Genomic DNA, 24700 nt, shown 5'->3' on the forward strand with positions numbered 1-24700 from the left:
CTCCAATCCCTAAAACCCACATAAAAGCCAGAGGTTTGGTGGAAGCCTGTAATCTCAGCACTCAGGAGGCAAAGGCAAAGGCCGGAGACATCCCTGGGCAAGCTAGTTAGCTAGACTAGCTGGAACCAGTACACTCAGTGCGAAGCCTTGCCTCAGTAAAGTAATGAGTGGCTGAGAAACATGTGAGACACCAGCTTAGGGCGCCCACCTGCACATTGGTCATCTTCCACACATACAAACATACATGTGAATCCACACATATGTAACCATGGATACACAAATGAACACATACTACACATATAGACATGAAAAAGAAAGACAGAAGGTTAAAGTAATAATTTCTTAAGACTACATTGAACATTGGACACCAACCTCTTGTCATTATAGGGACAGAGTAAGAGACTCACAAACCTTGTCTTCTTCTTAGCCACTTCCTCTCATATGTATCCTATTTAGTCCTTTCAATAATACTAAAATGCAACATTTCCTTTTACCATTTTACAGATAAGGAACTCAGCTTGTGTGGTTTTCTATTGTATCCCAGTTACTAAGCAGTATTAATGACACATAATAAGTCTTCAACAAATAGTTTAGTGGTCTCATGAGTAGTGCACTCTTAAAAGAGTTTTAAAAAATCTTGCACAATTCTTTTATCTCACGTCTCGGCTAACTTAGGACATAAGGCAGAAAGAGTATCACAGAAAAATTCATGCAAGGAGATCAGAAGAAAATCCAGAAAGGGAAATAGAAAGCATAATATAATTCATCTTTTTTTATGATTGAGAACAGTGTGTTTCATAATTCCAAAGGCATGTTTTAAATATACAAAATCTGAACATGATTTTAAAGGCAGACAATAAAACCCTAAGATAAAAAGTACAGATCTTAGTAAGGTCTCAGCTTCCTTGACAAAGTCAGACTGCTCCCATCAGCCAGGAAAGACGGTGGGTGGTGGCATTCCTGCAGTAGCATTGCTCAGCCATCAGGGAAAGGAGACACGACTACGTGACCCTAAACCAACTGTCCTACAGAGGTCAACCTTGATATTATCCTGTGGCCTTCCCAAAGGAAAAGAGCACAGGGAATTCATAAGGAGACAATGCAAAAGTTTACTGATAATATCTGGCACTTCCTGCATGAGACACACTGCTCACCAGAACTCTGCATGCACTGCCCCGGGTCAACACCACAGAGCCTTAGATGGTTCTAAGTTGAAAACTATGGCATCACAGACTTGGCCAAAGTATCACAGTTCCGTGAGGGTGATGGAGCAGCAACCAAACCCAGATCTGAGTTTAGAGCTCAGATAGTTTTGACATTTCATTGCTGTAACACCACCTCTCCAGAATGAGCCCCTGAGACAGAAGCAGAGCTTAATGACTGGAGAATATTCTACACCCCAGCAATGTGACAGGGTACATAAGCTGAGTGGAAGACTGGGTCCTTCCTTTCCAGCCACCTATTCTTATTACCAACTGACAAAAGCTTCTCCCTGGGCATTTTACCCATGTCCATGCCTCTCACCCATCCTATAAACAAAACAAAGCAAAGAAAAAAAAAATCTCATCCTCAACTGATTACTCCTTTTCATTTATTTTTGCAATTTTCTCCATGATGATTAAGATATGAATGATAATAGAGGGGGTCTTTAATATTCTGTACTCTAATATACCTACCATTGATACTGTGTTGGTTTCTCATCCTATTACTATGAGAAACTCCAACAAAAACAACTTAAGGAAGCAAAGGTGAATCTCAGCCTACAGGTCAAGGTGTTGGCCATCATGGCAGAGATGTCAAGGCAGCAGAAGCTTGAGGAAGGTCGTTAGGTTACATGTACCATGTACAATTGCACAGAGCAATGAATAGAGTTGCTCGCTATTCCTCAAGTCCATTTCTCCATTTATACATGCCAGGATCCCAGGCAGGGAGACTCACACTGTAAGTGGGTCTTCCAATTCCAATTAATACAATCAAGATAATCCCTTTATAGGCATGCCCAAGAGACCCTCATCTCAGGTGATCCTAGATTCGGTCAAGTTAAGAGTTAATGCTAACCATCATCACAAGTATAGGCCTGGTTGCACACACCTGTAACACATGTAATTGCAGTACTGAGGAGGCAAAAACAGGGGTATCTCTAGCTACTTAGTGACACCCTGTCTCAAAGAAAAAAAAAAAACAAAAGAAAGATGATATATAATATATACAATATATATGTGTATGTTAGTCATTATTCCATCACAGTATACAAGCTGAGACTTCAAGATTTTTTTGCCATTTACAAACAGTCTTGTACTAAATACATAAATTAGTTTGAGTAAGGAATTAGTTGAGTATATATTCCTACACACCACAGATGGGGTGTGAGTATATGTGAGCTTTAGGGTGCTTGCTGGGACACCTGCATATTCCAGTATGCCAGGATCTTTTGAGGACTTTTCAAGGTAGCCACCTTGTCTCTGAAGAAATCAGAATAAAACCCTTTGAGAATGGGGATACCAGCATCTCTCCCTCTTAATCATAAGGACACAGATCCTCTCAATGAGGCAAGAGTCAAATCCAAAGGAAGCTAGAAGTGTGGAAGTTCATAGTTGGGGCTCTGTAAATAAATGGCCTATAGTGCATTGGTCTCTTCTGTGACCTTGGACAGAGGACCTAACACACTTTGGTTTACTAAAAGGGACTAAGAATAATGTAGTATCTACCATCTGGGATGGATTTAGAGAGCAAAAGAAAAACACAGAGGAGCCTGGAACAAGGGAAGCACCATTAGTGTTCACTGCTGCTGCCCCGCCATTATTCTGGGTCTTCCAAACGATAGCAGCATAAGAAAACCATTAAGGGACAAGAAAGGTGCTCAGACTTCTCACGGAGACTTCCCTGTGTAGATCTATCTCACCCTCTCTTCTTTTGGCTCAGAGAAGCCTCCACCTCAAGGCTGGAAGTGATTCCCAACTCCTTGCCCATTAAGAGAGGAAGTGACAGAGAGAGGCTGCAGGAACAGCTGGTAACCTCAGAGAGTGTCAGAAACACAGCGTCTCCCCATAGGGAGGGAGTGATTGAAGAAACCCCAGATAATGTGGTCAAGTCGTTGCTATTTTTAGAATTATTAGCGATGGTGTGGATGCTGGAATGGAGGCTACTGGACTCTCCCGCGCGGTTTAGTTCTCAGAAGTCTAGGGAGGGATTCGACCTCCTGGGAAAATGACAGCAAGATCTAGCTCCTACCACCTGCTCAGCAGCACGCTCCCTCTGGGAAAAGCGTGTTGTGAAAAAAGTCTGGAAATCCAGACCTTAGGTGACAGAAACCCTGGGATCATGTTTTCCAAGTGACTTTAAACAACTTCTGTCACATCTCTCTTAGTTTACTTGCCTGAGGCAGGAGGATAGCTATAAAAATCTAAGTCATGTCATGCTACATAGTGAGTCCCAGGTCCACCTGGACTATAAATTGAGATCCTGTCTCAAAATTTAAAAACAAAACAGCATACAAAGTGGGGGGAGGGCCTTACACATGCACACATACACACCCAAAATAAAACAAAAGCAAAAACCCCATGAATGTGTAAAGCAACCAGCTCTGTTGTGGAAAGATACATTTTTCTAGTTATGTTTTTCATTCCTTTTCTCCAATTTTGTTGAATCTAAGTGTGGTTAGGAGACCTTCTTAGGAAAATCAGAGTTCAGCCTTGGCTATGTCCTTGTCAGACAGGTATGCCTGAGAATGAAAATACTCATCAGTGCCCCTGATCCTGAAGTAAAGCTGAAGGTTAGGATAAAAGTCTCAGCATGGATGACAATAAATTGGTGACTCTGGCCCTAGGCTTAGGAAAGGCAGACTTCCGTTTCCTGGGATGAACAGAGGCTGATTAGAGTTAAGGTGTCCTCTGCAAAGGAATCATTTCCTGTCACTGAGCAGAAAAAGAACCAGTAGGAGGCTGACTTAGGCAGAGACAGCCCTGCACGGGAGATTCATGCCTTCAAGCCAACAGCAGATTCAGAATTCTAGTATTTGAAGGTGGGACTGAATCAGCTCACTTTCTGGGAGTTCCATGAACTCCTTTGGAAGGTTTCTGGTACTATTTGTTATGTTTTTATTGATATTAATTTACAGCAACTAAGCATGTTTGACAACTTGACTCTTTTCCTCCTCTGTGCATTTTCCATAATTATTTATCTTTTATTCTTTCTGTATATTCAGAAAACCATTTTGAAAATGTCATTCTATCTACTTTTGCTAAGGAAAAGTTACACAAGAGTGTTTCTTGGTGTTATGGTCCAGTTGGGGGACCATGTCTGCATGATGTCAACACAAATAGAGAGGATCCCAAAAATAAAGGGAGGCAAGGGTATAGATTTGAGCTCTCAATGATGTTCCTCCTCTCCTGGCCTCTCTGGGCCACTCTCTTCTCAGGATCCATATTTTAGACATTTGTTCATTTAATGTCTTCATTAAAAAGTCTCCATGTTCCAGGCTAGATGTGAGGGCATGACAGGAAAGAAAACAGACAGGGTCCATTCTAATGAAGATTTTGAGTGTCACATAGGCAATAGTAAAGTAAATAGACAATTCTGTGCTGTAATAAAGGTCATGAAAAACTGTAAGAAGACGCAGAAGAATAGAACAGCTACCAAAGCTTCTCTCTGGGGGCGGAGCTGGGAGCAGCAAGTCTGAGAGGACGTTCTTGACGAAGTAATGTTTCCTTTGAAAAGACACAGTGTGAGTTGACTTAACAAGGGCAGCTTCTCAAATCACTCTACCCCCTAACTGAAATTCAGAGAGGAGAAATAAAGAAAGTTGTACTTTCAAAAAGATAAATTCTTTGTTGGAAAACTGGCATCTAATATAAAGGAAGATAGTACACTGTAGCTATCAGAACTGGGTCCAAAGCGTGGTCTAATCCATGAGGACGGTTCTTACTGTCTTCAGTGGTGGGCAAATGTCTTAATCTCTCCAAGTAGAACTTCCTGCAAGAGAAGGATAATACAACTTCATGAGATTCTTAAGAATGTCACACGAAATAATTCATGTAAAGTTCTTGGAGCAGAGCCTAAGCCATGGTAGGACATCCTCAGTATATTAAACTCCCATTATTGTAATCATCATTATTATAGTTATTACATGAGCTTATGTCTGCTTTCTTGTGTAGGGAAAGGTACTCCAAATAATTTAGTCAGTCCGGTTGGGTATAATAAATTTAACTATGCTGATATTTGCCTAGTAGGTATCCCAGAATGCCTCTATCCATGTGCTCTTTAATGCACATCATGTGGTCTCAGGTTCCAGTCACCAAAGAGGTGCTCTGGTTTCCAGTGACCTGAGGCTATGACATTCACCCAGATTGCAGTGAGCATTTCCAAAACACTGTGCTTGGAACCCTTCATCCTTTCATACTGATTTCATTGAGAAATTTTTTGAAGAAATTTAAAACTTTTACGTATTAAATAAAATGAAAGTTACAGACATGTTTATGGCAACCCAGAGCCTTGTGAATGTGCAGAGGATAGGGAAGTTCCTTCAATGAGACCCTGGGTCTGCGCTGTGAGCTCATGGGGACCACTGTGAGTTGGTTAGTGGATGGTCTGAATCGTACCATGCTACTCGAATAACATTAGAATCGGTATTGGGAAGAAAGAAAGCAAAATGGGGCTATAGTGAAAATGTACAACTTGCCTCAGAGAGATTATGGAGACATTTCAGAGACCCATAGATTTTTCCCTGAAACTAGTAGTAATAAAGGTTTTACTTATTGCTTGTTGATAATATCCTATATGCAATACATGTTGCCTTAAAATGTTCTCACAAGTACTCAACTTTAGAATAATCTGGGAAACAAAACCTCAATGCCCTCAGCCCACTAATTGAATCAGGATTTCAGAGTACAGGGCCTAGAAGTAGGATACTTTTTAAGTTTTACAGGTCATGAAGACACAAAAAGAGGGTGGAGAATGCCTTCCTAGATTCTTATAGGCTTACAGGTAAGAAAACTGAGGGTCTGGGAGTTGGGAAGTGGAAATAATAGAAAGATGGCTGAGGGCTCGTGGGGAGGGTTGAATAGGTAGAGGTCAAAGGAGGTTTAGGAGAGTGAGCATGTTCTGTATGATCCTATAATGCTAGATACATGTCAGCACATGTTTGTACAAACATTTAGAGAGGATGATGATGAGAATGAACTTTAGCATAAACAGTGTCCACAGAGTGACATCAGTTGTACCATTGGGGTAGAGGATATTGGCAAGGGTAGGCTATGCATGTGGGAGTATGGATAAAGGGTATAGGGAAAAGCTTTGTACTTTTCTCTTAATTTTGTGGAGAACTTAGAACGCTTCTTTAAAAAAAAAAAAAAAAGTCTTTAAAAATGTAAAAAGGAGAGACTTGAAAAGTCAAGCATCATAGGAAAAAAGGCAAAATCATGAAAAAATGTGATCAATCATTAGCAGAGAGGTTGGAAAGACACGCTCCAATTGCTTTAAAAATTCACAGAACCCGGGTCTTCTTAAAATAGTTTTGCAAGTACATGGAGAATTCCAGGCAGTAATGTGAACCATAAGTCCCACTGATGCCACTGAACATGCTTCAGCTGGCTAAACCAGAGGAGCTTAACATGAACCCAAGGCTCTGCAGAGCCCAACAGGAGAGCACAGTGGAGATGGAGACGCGGTTGCTAAGCTGGCCCAGATGTGTACATGTTCTGCTCCATTAAAAATGACTTGGATGAGAAGAAAAGTACATTTGGCACACAGAAAGAGGAAGCCAGGGGAGGAGTGGGACAGGACATTCAGTTCATCAAGGCCTCCCTCCTCCTCATACTCACCTCCTCTCCAGTATGGAGGAAACTCCATACAGTTTCTGGAACAAACTCTCTGCCATGAACATATAACCATCAGCCTTCCAGGCTGCCCAATACCAAGACTTTGTCATAAGTGTCAATTTCTAAACTCAGTCTGGGAGACAATAGAACTCTTCAGAGATTTGGTGTGGGATTGATCAGGTATGCACAGTACTTAGTGTGCGTGGCTTCTAAGAAGCTTCAGGGGACAAGTAGATAACCTAGCTGTCGCCTCTGAAATGGGTCATGTGAGGAAAGATGAGTGAAGGAAGTGATGATGCCTGGGATGAAGGAAGACAAGATCCTAACTTGCCCACATCTGAAGAGCTGGGATGGGACTCTGTGAATTTAGTATATGACCACTACAGTATAAAAGGGCCTGTCTCAGTGCAGGAAGCCTTTAATGTGTGAGAGTATCCTAAAGCTAAGGTGCAGTAGCCAACTTCCTAACACTGACTGGATCTGAATGACCTTTTGGTAGGGCTGTTGAGGGAGGAATTCAACCTTGACTTGGTTTGAACTTGATATTTTAAGTTGCTCCTTTCAGGTTAGAGTTTTGGTTTTTTGTTTTAAAATATATTTACCTATGCTTTATGTGTGTAGGTATTTTACCTGCGCATGTGTCTGTAAACTACATGCAAGCAGTACCCAAGAAAGGTACTCAGCCTGCTGTGCTGGCCTTTCCTTCTCCAGCACCCATCTGTGGACCTACGGGCAGATGTATTGGAGAATGTGTGTAACCTGTTGGCTTCTGTTTTTCACCTTCTGATGTTTCGTCTCTTGTGGTTCTTAGGAAGTGGAACTGCTGCTTTACAGGGGTTACACTGGCACTGGGAGGTGAGGAGAGGTGAGGGTGATTTAATGCATTCTTCCACGTGTCTGCCTTCAGTGTTGGGTACAGGTTTCCCTGAAGGGTTAATGGGAGTGGGATGTTAGATTCAGTTCCAACTCTGAAAGAACATAATAGGCTTTCAGGAAAAACTTGTAAGGGACTTGTTCATGCTTTCTTATTGTATTTAATATGTTTTTACCTATGGTCTAATTTCCAGTCTTATGCCATGTGTCTGGGCTGCCGAAGTTACTGGCTTTTATTTGCCTTCAAAGAACTCTAATCCTGGTTGAGGAGGGATGGAATGACAGGGCAATTTTGGGCAGAGGAATTAGGTTGAAACCCTTTATCAGCAGGGAAATAAAAATTGCAGCACAATTAACAATTGTTTAAGGCCTTTCCCCCTTCCCAGCTTTAAATACCATAATTCTCTGGGACGAGAAAACCCATATACAGAGAAAGGAAGGACTTGTTTAACTAAACTCCTTGTGCAACCCCAGTGGCTTCTGGTGTTACCTTAGCAGATTATAATACCATCTAGAGCATCTCCAGAGCCTTTCTGTAATTTCATTATCATGATAGAGAGAAGAAAGGGTTTCTTAGCAACCTTTTGAGATAGAACTCAAGAGTTAACAAAATGGGTGACGCTAAAACAACTGAGACTCTCTTTAGGAGCCCCCTACCTATGCAGTATATGTATTACTTTTGTGATTGTCCTGGAGAGAAACACATACCTAAGCTCCTGGGTGAGTCTGACTTTCTCTCCCTGAGCACCTCTCTTTCTCTTAACCCTTGTACATAACCCTACATAAAAATGTCATTCATAAAGTAGCCAACTCTTCTTGTAAATTAGTCCTAAAATCCTTTTCAACCTCGAAGCCACAAATCCCTGTTTGACCAGACTTGAAATGCCTAAAGCATTAAAGGGACTCACCAGTGTCTGCAGGTGAGGGTATGGAGCTGTGTCACTGTCCTCTCACCTCTAACACAATGAGGGTATGAACTGCTTGGATAAAAGCAGAAGGAGGCTGGTCTGTATGTGAATGGTGTGGCTGGTCTGTATGTGGATGGTGTGGCTGGTCTGTATGTGGACGGTGTGGCTGGTCTGTATGTGGATGGTGTGGATGGTCTGTATGTGGATGGTGTGGCTGGTCTGTATGTGGATGGTGTGGCTGGTCTGTATGAGGATGGTGTGGCTGGTCTGTATGTGGATCGTGTGGCTGGTCTGTATGTGGATGGTGTGGATGGTCTGTATGTGGATGGTGTGGATGGTCTGTATGTGGATGGTGTGGCTGGTCTGTATGTGGATGGTGTGGATGGTCTGTATGTGGATGGTGTGGCTGGTCTGTATGTGGATGGTGTGGCTGGTCTGTATGAGGATGGTGTGGCTGGTCTGTATGTGGATGGTGTGGCTGGTCTGTATGTGGATGTGGCTGGTCTGTATGTGGATGGTGTGGCTGGTCTGTATGAGGATGGTGTGGATGGTCTGTATGTGGATGGTGTGGCTGGTCTGTATGTGGATGGTGTGGCTGGTCTGTATGTGGATGGTGTGGCTGGTCTGTATGTGGATGGTGTGGCTGGTCTGTATGTGGATGGTGTGGCTGGTCTGTATGTGGATGGTGTGGCTGGTCTGTATGTGGATGGTGTGGCTGGTCTGTATGTGGATGGTGTGGCTGGTCTGTATGAGGATGGTGTGGCTGGTCTGTATGTGGATGGTGTGGCTGGTCTGTATGTGGATGGTGTGGCTGGTCTGTATGAGGATGGTGTGGCTGGTCTGTATGGATCGTGTGGCTGGTCTGTATGTATGAGGATGGTGTGGCTGGTCTGTATGAGGATGGTGTGGCTGGTCTGTATGTGGATGGTGTGGCTGGTCTGTATGTGGATGGTGTGGCTGGTCTGTATGAGGATGGTGTGGCTGGTCTGTATGAGGATGGTGTGGATGGTCTGTATGTGGATGGTGTGGCTGGTCTGTATGGATGGTGTGGCTGGTCTGTATGTGGATGGTGTGGCTGGTCTGTATGTGGATGGTGTGGCTGGTCTGTATGTGGATGGTGTGGCTGGTCTGTATGTGGATGGTGTGGCTGGTCTGTATGTGGATGGTGTGGCTGGTCTGTATGTGGATGGTGTGGCTGGTCTGTATGTGGATGGTGTGGCTGGTCTGTATGTGGATGGTGTGGCTGGTCTGTATGGGATGGTGTGGCTGGTCTGTATGTGGATGGTGTGGCTGGTCTGTATGTGGATGGTGTGGCTGGTCTGTATGTGGATGGTGTGGCTGGTCTGTATGTGGATGGTGTGGCTGGTCTGTATGTGGATGGTGTGGCTGGTCTGTATGTGGATGGTGTGGCTGGTCTGTATGTGGATGGTGTGGCTGGTCTGTATGTGGATGGTGTGGCTGGTCTGTATGTGGATGGTGTGGCTGGTCTGTATGTGGATGGTGTGGCTGGTCTGTATGTGGATGTGTGCTGGTCTGTATGTGGATGGTGTGGCTGGTCTGTATGTGGATGGTGTGGCTGGTCTGTATGTGGATGGTGTGGCTGGTCTGTATGTGGATGGTGTGGCTGGTCTGTATGTGGATGGTGTGGCTGGTCTGTATGTGGATGGTGTGGCTGGTCTGTATGTGGATGGTGTGGCTGGTCTGTATGTGGATGGTGTGGCTGGTCTGTATGTGGAGTGGTGTGGCTGGTCTGTATGTGGATGGTGTGGCTGGTCTGTATGTGGATGGTGTGGCTGGTCTGTATGTGGATGGTGTGGCTGGTCTGTATGGATGGTGTGGCTGGTCTGTATGTGGATGGTGTGGCTGGTCTGTATGTGGATGGTGTGGCTGGTCTGTATGAGGATGGTGTGGCTGGTCTGTATGTGGATCGTGTGGCTGGTCTGTATGAGGATGGTGTGGCTGGTCTGTATGAGGATGGTGTGGCTGGTCTGTGTATGTGGATGGTGTGGCTGGTCTGTATGTGGATGGTGTGGCTGGTCTGTATGAGGATGGTGTGGCTGGTCTGTATGAGGATGGTGTGGATGGTCTGTATGTGGATGGTGTGGCTGGTCTGTATGTGGATGGTGTGGCTGGTCTGTATGTGGATGGTGTGGCTGGTCTGTATGTGGATGGTGTGGGTCTGTATGTGGATGGTGTGGCTGGTCTGTATGTGGATGGTGTGGCTGGTCTGTATGTGGATGGTGTGGCTGGTCTGTATGTGGATGGTGTGGCTGGTCTGTATGTGGATGGTGTGGCTGGTCTGTATGTGGATGGTGTGGCTGGTCTGTATGTGGATGGTGTGGCTGGTCTGTATGTGGATGGTGTGGCTGGTCTGTATGTGGATGGTGTGGCTGGTCTGTATGTGGATGGTGTGGCTGGTCTGTATGTGGATGTGTGGCTGGTCTGTATGTGGATGGTGTGGCTGGTCTGTATGTGGATGGTGTGGCTGGTCTGTATGTGGATGGTGTGGCTGGTCTGTATGTGGATGGTGTGGCTGGTCTGTATGTGGATGGTGTGGCTGGTCTGTATGTGGATGGTGTGGCTGGTCTGTATGTGGATGGTGTGGCTGGTCTGTATGTGGATGGTGTGGCTGGTCTGTATGTGGATGGGTGTGGCTGGTCTGTATGTGGATGTGTGTGGCTGGTCTGTATGTGGATGGTGTGGCTGGTCTGTATGTGGATGGTGTGGCTGGTCTGTATGTGGATGGTGTGGCTGGTCTGTATGTGGATGGTGTGGCTGGTCTGTATGTGGATGGTGTGGCTGGTCTGTATGTGGATGGTGTGGCTGGTCTGTATGTGGATGGTGTGGCTGGTCTGTATGTGGATGGTGTGGCTGGTCTGTATGTGGATGGTGTGGCTGGTCTGTATGTGGATGGTGTGGCTGGTCTGTATGTGGATGGTGTGGCTGGTCTGTATGTGGATGGTGTGGCTGGTCTGTATGTGGATGGTGTGGCTGGTCTGTATGTGGATGGTGTGGCTGGTCTGTATGTGGATGGTGGGGTCTGTATGTGGATGGTGTGGCTGGTCTGTATGTGGATGGTGTGGCTGGTCTGTATGTGGATGGTGTGGCTGGTCTGTATGTGGATGGTGTGGCTGGTCTGTATGTGGATGGTGTGGCTGGTCTGTATGTGGATGGTGTGGCTGGTCTGTATGTGGATGGTGTGGCTGGTCTGTATGAGGATGGTGTGGCTGGTCTGTATGTGGATGGTGTGGCTGGTCTGTATGTGGATGGTGTGGCTGGTCTGTATGTGGATGGTGTGGCTGGTCTGTATGTGGATGGTGTGGATGGTCTGTATGGTGGATGGTGTGGATGGTTGGTCTGTATGTGGATGGTGTGGATGGTCTGTATGTGGATGGTGGATGGTGTGGATGGTCTGTATGTGGATGGTGTGGATGGTCTGTATGGATGGTGTGGGTGATTGGGGAAGGAGACGACATTTGAATTGGTTTTCCGGCACTCAGTGGGGATGAACTTTGCATGATGAGGGTAAGAAGAAAACACAAGTGTGGGGTCATGTGATGCTGGGAATGTTGGATACTTAATGTATACTCTGCAATGGACTGTGTCCAGGAAAGTGGTGGAAGATGAGACTGATAACATATTTTGGGGTGACCCTCTCTTACATGCAGAGATTTGCTGGAGTTATTTTTTAAAACGTAGCCTGGAGTCTCATGGACTGTCACTAAATATGTCCACGTTTTCATGCTCAATCTTGTGAGTTACCAGAAATCTTGCTACACATTACATTCCCTTGACCATCATAGAAATGTATTTCTAAAATAACCCATTTAAGATCAGTTAAAATAAGTCATAATCAGGAGAGCTATTTTCTGGAACAAGTCAGAGTGTGGGGTAAGACCGGATGAAAATATGCATCAAGATGACTTGAAGTCATGTTCAGTTGACTGGTTATCACCAACAGGTTGGTTTAAGGGAACTTTATCTGACTCGGTACACTTGCATTTGAGAGCCATGTGGTGCTCAATTGCATAAAGCACGGTACTCCTCAGATCACAGTGAAGTGAATGTGGGAGTTGGGCTTTATCTCCATTATGAGTGTAGCTCATTTGAAATGTGAGCAGTGCTCTAAGTGTAAAATGGTTAAAGTGCTTTTATTTAAAAAGAATGCCTTATTGTGGGGAATAGCAACTAGGATATTTGAATGTGGAATATGAGCATACAAGAGTGTAAGGGAAAACAAAACCTCCCACCTGTGCAGGAGGCTCACAATCATAATAAGCATTTTGGTGCACTTGTTTTGTTGTTACAGGTTAAGCTCATTAAAATGAGTTTTTAAAAACATAGCATTTCATCAAGTCTACCACTTCCTTTATGCATGCTTTTATGAGAATACGTTTCCTACTATCACCTCATTATTAAATTCTCTTAATGCTCTTGAACTAGAATGTAAAGGTTACAAGCCGTGGAGAGGTGTGTTATTCAGACAGTGATTTAATATTGACTTAGGATCCAACTGAGATTCAAATTCTGATACATCAATAAATACTACAAGGTCCTAGGCATCCACCAAGTCTACAATATGACATGGAGGGTGTACTCAATAAATATTGGTTACTTGAATAAAAAAATAAATAGATGGATGGGTGTATGTGAAATGTTGTTTATTCTTACACCCAAATTCACTGAGTCTTTCTGACAAATGCCGTTTGGGCTAGACAATCAGGATGAAGATGGTTCAATTTTACTCTAAGCACACTCCATGGGAAGCTACAGGCACACAGAGCCCAGCCAACCTTCTTTCTCTGGTAGGTGTGTTTGTCTGAGGGAACCAACCTTTCCAGGTTCTCATCTGCGATATAAGAAACAGAGAAGGGACTGCTCTTCCGCCCAGTTCAGCTCCTGAAGTGACTACAGGAAGTCCAGGCTCTGCCCTACCTCCCCAGAGCCCTCCATCTCTGATCTCTGATCTCTGCCCCATCCCAACTTGTCCCTGCCCAGAGGCAACAAACAGTTGCGGCGATTCCTCAATAGGGAAAGACTACAAGGAAGAGAGGTGCCACTGATAGCCTAACCTTGACAAACTCTCTGCCACCCCTGCAGCTGGTCCAACTGGAAACCGCAGATGACTCCAGTTCTGGCCAAAACTGGTTTGGCAGCTCTAGGGGAATGTTTCTGGCTGACTGACCCTCACAGCAGGTGTTGGCAGTTTTGCAAAAGAGCCAGAAAAGGGGGGGAAAGGGTGGGGACTGGACTAAAGGAACGGAAGAGCTTAGCCAAATTCGAAACACTAAACTTCTGCTCACTTGCAAGTTTACACTTGGGGGCTCACATAAAATTACTACTATCCCACTAGCCTCACTCCTTCCTCCGCCCTCTCCTCTTTTGCAAAGTAGTTTTGTTGCAATGCAGTTTGTTCTGCTGTCGGATCCTTGAAACTACTGAATCCGGCCGAAAGAAAGAGACTTTTAGCAGTGCTTCCCCCACCCTCCAATGCTACTGTTGTTATTACGGCGACTGAATCTCCACTCTTTCCCCCTCCTTACTGCAATCGCACTCCGGCTGTGATTGCTCGGGTCTGACTTCGCAAGTGGCGGTGCGCTTCCAAACCCCCTCATCCGCCCCTCGCCCGGCTCTCCCCACTCCCTCCCTTTTCCGCGCCCAGGCGAGAGCAGCCGATTGGCAGAGCGGGGCTTTCAGGAACAATAACAGTGGGGGCAGCCGGGGCCCCGGGGAGCCTCCCCCGCCCCCGGCCCGGCTTCGGCTCACGCCCCCCTTGGGGTCCCCACCTCCGCGCCGCCCCGCGGGTTGACCGGCGCCCGGGCCCGCCCCCGGCGCCCACCATGTACGCCTTTGTGCGGTTCCTGGAGGACAACGTCTGCTACGCGCTGCCCGTGTCGTGCGTGCGCGACTTCAGCCCCCGCTCGCGACTGGATTTTGACAACCAGAAGGTGTACGCCGTGTACCGGGGGCCGGAGGAGCTGGGCGCCGAGCCCGAGAGCCCCCCGCGTCCCCCCAGGGACTGGGGCGCGCTGTTGCTCCACAAGGCCCAGATCCTGGCGCTGGCAGGTGAGCAGGCGGGCCGGGAGGGGCGTTGGGACCGGGCGGACTGGGCTGGTTCTGGGAGAGGCCGGGCAGCGGGGGCCAGGGAGCCACTGCTTGCTCCTGCCTCTCCTTACTATTCCTTGGGCTTTCTTTTGGATACCAGGTGTCTCTAAGAGGCCAGACCAGTTAAAAAGACCTGAGGGTCCCCTTTGTCTCCTTCGCCTTCCTGACACTCCTGCGCCCTGCTGTCAGTCTGCCTTCCCTGCCCTCTTCTTTCTGACTCTTTTGTATTCCTGTTGCCTACTCACTTTTTCCTTCTCTAGCAGCCTGCCTTACTGTCATCGCTCCATCTCTCACCTTCACCTCTCTGACAGTTGCTTCCCTCTCTGTTGCTTTCTATCTTAAGTTTCTCAAACTGTCCCCCTCTCTTTCTTTCTCTCTTTAAAAGGCCCTTGGTGTCTCCTTGGAGCAAGAAACAATGTTAGGTCTTTTAGATGGGGTCCTTTCTCACAGAAGGAATCTCTGACACCTTATTCCATCTTGTCCGTCATTAGGTCAAGGAGGCCCAACCTCAGTGTACCAATCAACTGGTGGAGGTGAGGAGGTGGAGGTCCTTGGGTAACCCTTACCTCCACACCTCTTTTTGCATCTCCCAGAAGGCTCCCTGAGAAAAAGAGGGGAGGGGCAAACAGTTTCTGCTTCAGGTTAGGGCTTGACCTCCTAACCCTGATCCCACATGGAGAGGGAGGCAGCTGGAAGGAGACAGGCTGTCAGGCAGGCCGGTGGTCTTTTGATTAGTGGACGAAGATAAGGTGACTCAGTCTGTAACAGGACAAGACAAGCCTTTCAGCCTCCCGTACTGTGCTGTATCTGCAATGCCGAGACACAGGCTCCTCTTCAAGCAAAGACACCTCTTTCTGAGACACTTGTAGAAGGCTTGCGTGCACACCAACAGGGAAAAGGAAGTTATCATTTCCATGGGGGGGGGGGAGGTGTGGGTGGAGGGGAAGACAGAGATGTAGCTGCTGCTGGTAAGAGTGCAGTCTTTGAGTAGGCAGAGACAATCACCTCAGGGATTAGGTGCTGAATGAAGACACTGTCAGGATTTTGTGGTCTTAACACTTTTCCTACTTTTTCCAGGGTCCTGTGTCCTCTACTTTAGCCTAAAGATGAACCTAGAATGAATCATAGTGACCTGCCCAGGATCAGGACAAGCTGTCAGAGCATCTCAGCCTTGTGGCTGATGCCTTTCTAATACCTCTAGAAAGTAGGCTTGTGAGAATAAAGGAGCAAAAGACGTGGACTAGATTAACATCACAAGGTTCTCCTTTGACAGATTGAGTCCTTATCACTCCCATACAGGCCCCAGGGCACAGATCTGTAGGTCCTCTCACCACGGGACACCCAGGGTCAGCTGGAAACACGAGTGAGGGGAGATAGGTCTTCGAACGGAAGTCTTTGGAGCTGATTAGGCTTTGCTTTATTTGCTTGCTTTTAATTACCTAGGAAGGGATTAGGAGCTTATTCAGCAAGAGGATAAGCCTGAGGAAATTATAACTAGATGGTAACCTTAGCTTCCCTTTTGCTAGAAGAAAAGAGAGCAAGCTTCTCAATGATCCTGTCACATGTAGATCCAGAGGAGCCCAGGAGCTGCGGTAGGTGTCAGGAGTCAATGGCCAAGGCTTCTTCTAGAGATTGTTAGTCTCCACCGAAACATCCATTTCTCCTCTCATCAAGCAAGCGTAGACACACGGTGTGCTTCAAGAACTACAGAGAGGCTAGTCGGACAGATGGCAGCCTCCACTCTTGTTTTAAAATCAGCACAAGTTGCAATGGGTTATTAAAATATGTACATAAGTACATGCATACATGCACAAATACATTCATGTGTGCATACATACATACAAAACCCAAGCAGCTTCTAGAAACTCAGCAGACTGGATGCAGAGAAGTGTGGTACCAATTTGAGCAACAGGAGTTAAAATGTGCTTCTCCTCATCTCCAGGGTTTGTTTGTTTGTGTGTTTGTTTGAGACAGGGCTTCTCTATGTAGTCCTGGAGTTCACTCTGAAGACCAGGCTAGCCTCAAACTCACAGAGATCAAGTGTGTGGCAGGGAGGGGTCGGGGCCACGGCAACTTGAAGTTGGCTAGATTCCATTTTGAATTCCAGTAAGCGGTTTAATTTACAAATTGGAACTGTTGCTCTTGGTGCAACAGATTGGAAGACCCTGTGTGAATTCAGAAGTGCATCTATCCTGGAAGGACCCCCTTGTGTGTTGAGATTGGTGGCTCTGAGACTTGCTTGAAGTGACTTCACTTGAAGAGCTCATCTGACCCCTGCAAAGACTTTGCTACTGTCTAACCGCAATCAGCCTTCTTGTGGGGCTTAGGAAATCAAAGCTGGTTCCTATGGGCTTTTGTAGTCGTGCAGAGTTGTGCCGTGCCACCACGTTTGGGGAGTTAGTTCCTCAAGAGGAGGGCAGAGGTGGCTTTGTGTCTGTTATTAACCAGGCTGCTCCTGGTTAATTAATTAGTTCTTACCTCAGTATCGTGGTTCCAAAGGAAGCCTTAGAACCACTTTATGGCTTTTGGTGATAAAGGTGTTAACTTTATCTTGTGTTTGCCCAAGCCAACCACTGTAGCTGTCTTGAAGTGTCCATTTTCATAAACCTAGAAAATGCCCAGCAAATTGCTATGTTACTTTGTACTTTGCCACCCACCGTAGCTTATGCCATGGATTCAATGTGTAAAACCCTAGTGCATGGCTTCATTTTAGTACAGCTTTATTTTTAAAAAAAAAAAAGTCCCCTCCCCACTTTATGGACAGACTTGCTGTGTGTCCACTCACTACTGTTATCTACATATATTACCATGAGTCTTGCTTCCATTTTATAGATGAGAACACTGAAGTTGAGAGACCTCCCCTTCAGCCACATACAAATAAACAGCAAAGCCAGAAATGCAGCACAGATCTTCTAGTGCCAGCCCCTGCTTGCAGTCTCCTTTGCAAGGTGGCTGATGAGCCAACACAGCATGAAAGGAAAAGGAAAAGTGTCAATGAAGTGTGCAGCCCAGGGAAAGTTTTCCAGCCAGAGAACAGTTAGTCTTGAGTATTCAAACCCATTCTGTTCTTCCTGCTACCCAACCAACCTCCTTTATGCAGGAATCACAGACTTCCCCACACTCTCCTTTGCCTTCTACTTGTTGAATTCCTCTCACCAGAGCTCCTGTCCCTTGTGAAGGGGGCTTAGAGATTCAAGACTGGCTCCTGTAGGCTTCTAAAGCCTTGCAATTCTGTCATTTTTCCTAGGCACCTATACTGTGTAATTATTGCTTGACTGCCTTAAGTTCCCCATGTGGTCAAGTGTGTCCTTCTCTTTTCTACAGGCCAGACGCCACCAGTGCACAGAGTCCACGGCGCCATGATCACAGTGATAGCATGATCCAGGGAAGACAGTTCTCTTAGGCCCAGCCACATGGGGTTTCTGTGGAGTAGACAGGGTGATGAAGAAGAAACCAACACTGTCCTCAGGGAGTATGTAGGAAGTGCTAAGCAGAGGTAGAAGCGAGGCCCCTGGGAGCACAGAGAAGGGACTAGTTTGAATTTTTTCCTTAAGAGATCTATGAGAACTGACTGTCTTGCTTAGGCTCCTACTCATCTAAACCCATGGAGCAGCCTACGAATTAATCTCCTAGTGTCTAGTCCGTGTCTAGAGTGCATCCAGAATGATCTGAACCACTGTCTTATCAATTGACTGCTCTCTGTAGGGTCTTCTGTAGCTCCCTATGGCCTGCTTAATAAGGCTTCAGCTTCTTGGTGTGGTATTTATATTGCTGTGATAGGCTCTAGCCCCACCTAACTTCTCCAAACTCACCCCCTCAGCCCTCTAGCCTGCTTGTTCCCTACCCTGGACTTGGGCTATCTCTTGTCATTCTGTGAACACACACTCCTCAGCCAGCCACTGTGGATTAATCTTTGTCTGACTTGAGCTGTCTGTCAAAGTGGAGTTTACTTTCCATTGCCGGGGGTGGGGGGGGGGGCGGTGGTAAATAGTCTTGGGACCTATTGCTAGTCCAGCTGAGACAGAGTGGGCAAAGTGCATTGGGAGTACTCAGCCTTAAGGGCATTGCCCATTCCTGCCTCTGCCTCCAAGAGAGACTTTCCCTCCTCAGAACTCTCTTTGCACTGTGCTTGCTCCCTGATTTTGACTTATAGCATTTTAAGACTGTTTGGTTAGTCAGTGTTCCTGCCAGACAGTGAACTTCTCCAGGCCAGGGGCCTGCAGTCCAGTGCTGTGCATCCACTTGGGCCAGGTTGTGTTACACTCACATACTTTGTGAAGACAAATGCTTTTTTTATTGGAAGAGAGGAGTTAGAGGAGACATGAACCTCTAAGCCACAACTTGGTTTTTGTTTTGTTTTTAGAACAGAAACCTGCAATGGGAATTGAGGTTTCATTCAACTTTATTCATCTGGAAAAAGTCAACATTCTTTATCACTCCCTTGACTAAAAGAAACCCCACACTTGGGGGAAATAACTCCCAAAGCCACGTTTCTTCTCGCTTTGGTAATTTTAGCTCATTCAGGGCTCAGGTCCCAGCTTGGCACTGTCAGTCCAAATAGATCACTTGCTCCAGAAATGCTTTGGAACTTCTACAAAGTTAGCAGAGAGGCAGGAGACTAGCCAATTTCACATGCAGAGATTGTTGCATGTCATCAGTGAGCGAATGCCAACCAAAGGATTGCTTTTTTTTTTTTTTTTTTTAATAAGCAAGTGAAAACTTTTAACTTAGGTTTTGACATATTCTGCTGACACACTCTGGAGCAAAGATTGGGATTTGCCTGTTGTCATCTGTTGTAGATTCTACTGGAATGTTAATCATCGAAGGGTGAATCTGGTGTGAGCTTTAGTGTTCAAGAATCACATATTTCTTGCAGCTAAATGATATGTGGTGAAAATTGCTTCAGGGTCCTGCTCTGGAGGCTAAAAGAAGTCCTGGGCAAGTGGAAGCTTTTGTTTGGGGTGTATGTGTTGGTGGGCAAGGAAGGAAGGAAGGAAGGAAGGAAGGAAGGAAGGAAGGAAGGAAGGAAGGAAACTCCCTGAGACTTCATAGTTGACTGATTGTGGTGCTCTGTGAGGGTGACGATAGGGTGATCTAGATCTTCCTTCCTCAAAGAATACTCTTAAAGAGTGAGCTGTTTTGAAGGGGAGATGATGAGTTTGGGCTCTTTGGACACCATTGAACATGTAGGAGGGCACGCCAGGAGAGCAAGTAGGCCAAAGTTCAGAAGAATATGCCAGGTTAAAGGAACCGATTTGGAAGTTATTAACCATGAGTGGGCTGATGTCACACTGGGTGAAGGCGAAGAGAGAGAAACGTGTAAGGACTGAACTTTCCAGAACACCAGCTTTTAAGAGCTCTGTTGAAGAGAACCATAAAAGGTGACTAGGAAGGAACAGCCAGAGCTAGACTCAGAATCAAGGAATTGGGGATGGAGGGGCGGGGCAGTCCTAGGAAACCAAATGAGGAGAGAGGTCTTAGTACTGCAGGTCTTGGCTGGCTTTTGTTTCATTTAACTACGCAGCAGCAGCAACCTCCTTTACCCAGAGCTCACTGCTGAGACAGATGACAGGAAAGCTAAATATACATGCACAAGGGTAGATTTGCATGGAGTGGTATTTTTGTAGTTCTTTTTGTTTCCAAGTTTTACACCATAGAAGGAGGACTTGCCTTGTTTGGGGGGAATCCCAGAAGTGGAATAGGGGTCAGGGGGTAGAATCCAAGAGCACATCGTGAACCATAAACTCGAAATGGAGAACAGAGAGGTCATGGTAAGGGGGGGCCTCCCATGTGTGGCCAAGCGCCCTGCTGTGGGAGGTGGCAGACAAGTCAAGGGTAATTTAGAAAGGGAGCTTGTGTTAGTGTAGAGGAAGGTTAGGGAACCTGGAGGTCGTATCCTTAAGTACTGAGGAGGGAGTGTGAGAGTTCAAATAGGATGGGCTTTGAAGATAATGCGGGTTTAAGTTGTGACTGGTGCTTTTAAGCTGTGTGACTGCGGGGAAATTCTTGACTGCTCTGAGAATCAGCTGCTCATCTGAAATAGAAACTAGTGACCACTCTCTTGTTCACTGTTGTCATTATTAAGGAAACATGGAAGAGACTTAACTGCGTATTATGTCCTCCTGGGACTTGACCTAAGCCCTGAGGGCTTACTGTTCTCCTGTGTCTTACTGACCTGTGACTCTCTTCTGTGGCCATTCATTACCCTAGCAACACTCCTGGTAAAACATATGAGGGCAGATAGACAAATGGCCTGGCAGAGTAGCATTTCTGTTTGTGTCTATGCCCTACCTCTGTTCCAGGGCCATCAAGGAGACCCACCAACACCTGCCTGGCAGTTTCCGTCCCCCCCCCCACCTCCCGCCGCCCGATAGGTACCAGGCCTCTTTAGGGTGTTCCTTTTTTTAACAGCCCCACTTGGAGGAATCTTAGAGGTGATCTGCTGCAGTCCTGCCCTGCCCAGATATGAAAGGGACCTAGGACACTGAATGACCTGTTGAGGGTTTCTAGCTCAGTCTCCGTGTTCCACTGGAAGGAAGTTAAGGTGACCCAGTGAGCCAGTGAGCACCTGGCATTGGTCCAACAACCCCTGCTTGCCTTTGCTATTCCACAGCAGGGTACCCTTCTTTTTGTTGTCTTGGCTGGGTAAAATCCTTGAAACTTGAGAATTCTATCTGCTTTGGGTTTTATAAAAATAAACACAATAGGCCAGAGAATCCAGCATGCTTGTCCTTTCGTGGCGTATGTTTTTAATGCAACTACAAGACTGCACAGGGTTTTCTTTTGTGCACATGAAAAACTTGAAACTTGCATATAGATATTTATAAAACAAGACAAAAACCTCTGTTAAACATTTCATTTTTAGCCTTCTAGAATTTAGCATTTCATTCTAATTGGCAAACCCACAGCAAATTCAACTTACTGGCGTTGGATTACTTTAATTAGCCAGCATGATGCTATGTAAAATGGGAGGCGGGAAAGCTTTGCCCCCCACCCCCACCTATAACAAGATATCTGTCTTCACATCTGAAGACAGATTTGCCCCAGTTTCCTGTTCACCTGTCTGTTACTTCAGAAACACTATTTGCTTTATACTGTGCCTCCATTTCTCCCCATGTTAACCACAAATAACAAATTTTGGTACAAATTTAAAGAACATATTTTTAAACTACAGAGAGATTTCTGAGAGAGAGAGAGAGAGAGAGAGAGAGAGAGAGAGAGAGAGAGAGAGAGAGTGTGAGTGAGTTAGGAGGCCTTTACAGGGATTTATATAGCATGTAACTCAAGCTCAGAACTCACCAGAGAAGTCTTCTAAAGTGTAGGCCAAGCCTGAGGAGAAAAGCAAGTACTTTGGAAGTTGTATCAATATACTCACTAGTGTATATGTCTCTTTCAGTTCAGTTGAGAAAGCTAATTTTTCTCCTGTTTCAGTAGGTACAATTAGGTGACAGGAACAGGGCCCAAGAGTCAAACAGACTGGATTGAAATCCTCGCTGTCGTTTATGTCTTAGGAAAGCTACCTCACTAACTGTGGGGTTAGATGTAGTGTTGTAAATGATCTGGCACTGAAATTGGCACACAGTAGATATTTGTTTGGGACTTGTTGAAAGTGTAACATCAGTTGCTAACGTCATAGAAGACAGGACAGAGTAGGAACTGCTCAGGCTAGTACTCATATTCCTTACCCCAGAGACCAGAATAACAAAATTAAGATGGCAAAAGGTATCTCTTTCAAGGATAGAGACTTTTGTATGCACTAGCTTGCTTCTAAGGCCAGAACAATTGGAGAGGCACGGTGACTGGGCAGGTCTCCGTCTCCATCCTTCCCACTCAACTGATAGTTTCTTCTGTGGTTTCCTGGAAATCAAAGCCAGCATCATATTCCAAAGTCACATTAAAACACCACATGAAATATTTGCTGTCTGAGATGATCCACACCACCATTCACCTTCATTAATGTGACCAGTCAAGAGTTATGGCTTCTTGTCGCCCTGTGTTGGGCCTCATCCTCATACCCCATCCATTTTGCTTGACACTGCCACATAAATCTTCCTAAACCATCTCTTTCATCATGTCTCAGTCTGTGTCAGACACTTGTAGTGGCTGTCTTTTCCGTGAGACCAGAAGCCAGACACAAGGGTAGCCTATCAGCTGTTATTTATTGAACATCTGTGACAAGGACATTCACCTTGCCAGGTATGTTACACATGGCATCACCTTACAAAACATTCCTTTCTGTCTTTTTTTTTCCCCCTTTTCTTTCTTTCTTTATTTTTATTTTATTTATTTATTCATTTATTTATTTATTTATTTATTTTGGGGGCTTGAGCAAGTTAAGGAGCATGCCCAAGTTCCCTCACATAGTTTATGGCAGTCAGAAATCTGGCCCAGGACCGTGTGACTTTGTCAAGGCTTGGACTGTTTTTTATTAGCTAGCCAACTTCACTCTTCCAACCGTGCCTTCTACTTTTTTGTGCTGACACTGTGTTGAGTCATATCTGGGTTAGATATGGATGACGTACATCTACTTGAACCCAGAAGTAGGGTGAAGAAGGCTTGGAGACCGTCTGTGAACCAGCATGTCCTGGGAAGTCAGGCTTTGCATTCTCCTTGTGATTCTTGGCCCACGCTGGCCTTCTAAGTGCCTCTAACCCAAAGAGCAGTGCAGTTCAAATGGGCTCAGTATATGTTCACTGCCTAGAGAAAAGGATGAACATAGGCTTCAGGTCTACACAACCCTCATCCAGGGAGCGTGGATGACAGAGGAAACTAAAGAAAAACAGGACAGAGCCAGGTGCGGACTGGCTCTCAGAGGAAGGTCAAGATCCCCTAGGCCAGTATTTGAGACAACTAGGATCCAGCTCGAAGTGTGTGTATGTGATTAAATTACTAGGTGCTTCTGTCCCTTTGGTGAACTCCTGTCACTTCAGAGCTTTGCGAACTGCCCAGCCCACTTTTCAAAGAGCATAGTCAAGGCCCATGACCTGGCTGTCACCTCTTTATCTTGTCCCTGGCAATGACTGCTGCTTTCTGCAGACTCCTAAAGACAGACTGCCAGGAAAGCAGGAGTAATGAGGTTTCCTGCTCTCAGCTTCAGGCCAGGGCGTAGGGATATCCTTATCTGTACCATCATTCCTACGTTCATTCAGCCGTTCGCCGGTGAGTCACCATGGCTGCTGTGTGTTCTGTGCTTGTACTGGTGGTGATGCAACTTAGCTTGTGGGATAGACGATCTGCATCAAATCCTGGCTCTGCGCCAGTTCTGCTAGGTGAGGTTGGAAGGGACGGTTATATGTCCAAGATTCGGGTTTCTTTTTTCCTTTTTGAAAAGCAGAATAAGTAATGAGTGATGCTTATTTGCAGAGGTGTTGTGAAGCGTTGTCTGTGTTACGTGTAGTAGACATCCCACATTGCTTCTGTGTTTTCGAGTGCCATTGTGGAATTCAAGCAAGTCTAAAACTGTCTGTCACAACTCAGCCTGGCAGTGAACTCAAGATCTTCCTGCTTCACCCCCCAAAGTGCTGGGATTACAAGTGTGTACCACCATGCCCAGTAGCATATTTTTTAAATTGAGGTGTTTTATTTTTTTAAGTCAACACAAAATTCAGCATCTTAATTATTGTTGAGAAGATCTATTTATTTTTCTTTTATGTGTATGTAAGTTTTGCCTACGTGTATATGCACAATGTGCATGCAGAAGCCTGCAGAGGCCAGAAGAGGGCCTCGGCTCCCTTTAAACTGGAGTTACACACAGTTACGAGTAATCAAGTGGGTGCTGGGAACCCAGCCCAGGTCCTCTAGAAGACCAATCACTGCTTTTGACCACAGAGTCTATTTTTAAGGAGTGTGAAATTCACTGTTTCTTGATACATTCTGTCACCATCATCTCTATAGTCCCAGACCATTTTTATACTCTCCCTACCCCTCAAATAATTATCAGTCCTATTAACCAGTTCTCCCTGCCTTTGGCAACCACCAATTTATTTATTGTTTCTGGAT

General features: G+C 45.7%; 2 protein-coding genes across 2 annotated transcripts in view; both read left to right on the forward strand.

Moving 5' to 3' along the window:
* Agbl4 (AGBL carboxypeptidase 4) overlaps positions 1-24700 on the forward strand; it is a 1177749-nt gene that overhangs the window by 930612 nt on the left and 222437 nt on the right. The gene's annotated exons all lie outside the window — the stretch shown is intronic.
* The window catches only part of Bend5 (BEN domain containing 5), a 46229-nt gene continuing 35553 nt past the window's right edge, over positions 14025-24700 (forward strand). Inside the window, exon 1 of the mRNA XM_051171889.1 lies at positions 14025-14662. Within this exon, the coding sequence (XP_051027846.1) occupies positions 14437-14662 (226 nt within the window). The 5' untranslated portion in view covers positions 14025-14436. The remainder of the gene's footprint in view (positions 14663-24700) is intronic.

This window comes from Acomys russatus, chromosome 29 (assembly GCF_903995435.1).
Source record: "Acomys russatus chromosome 29, mAcoRus1.1, whole genome shotgun sequence".
Taxonomy (NCBI): Eukaryota; Metazoa; Chordata; class Mammalia; order Rodentia; family Muridae; genus Acomys; species Acomys russatus.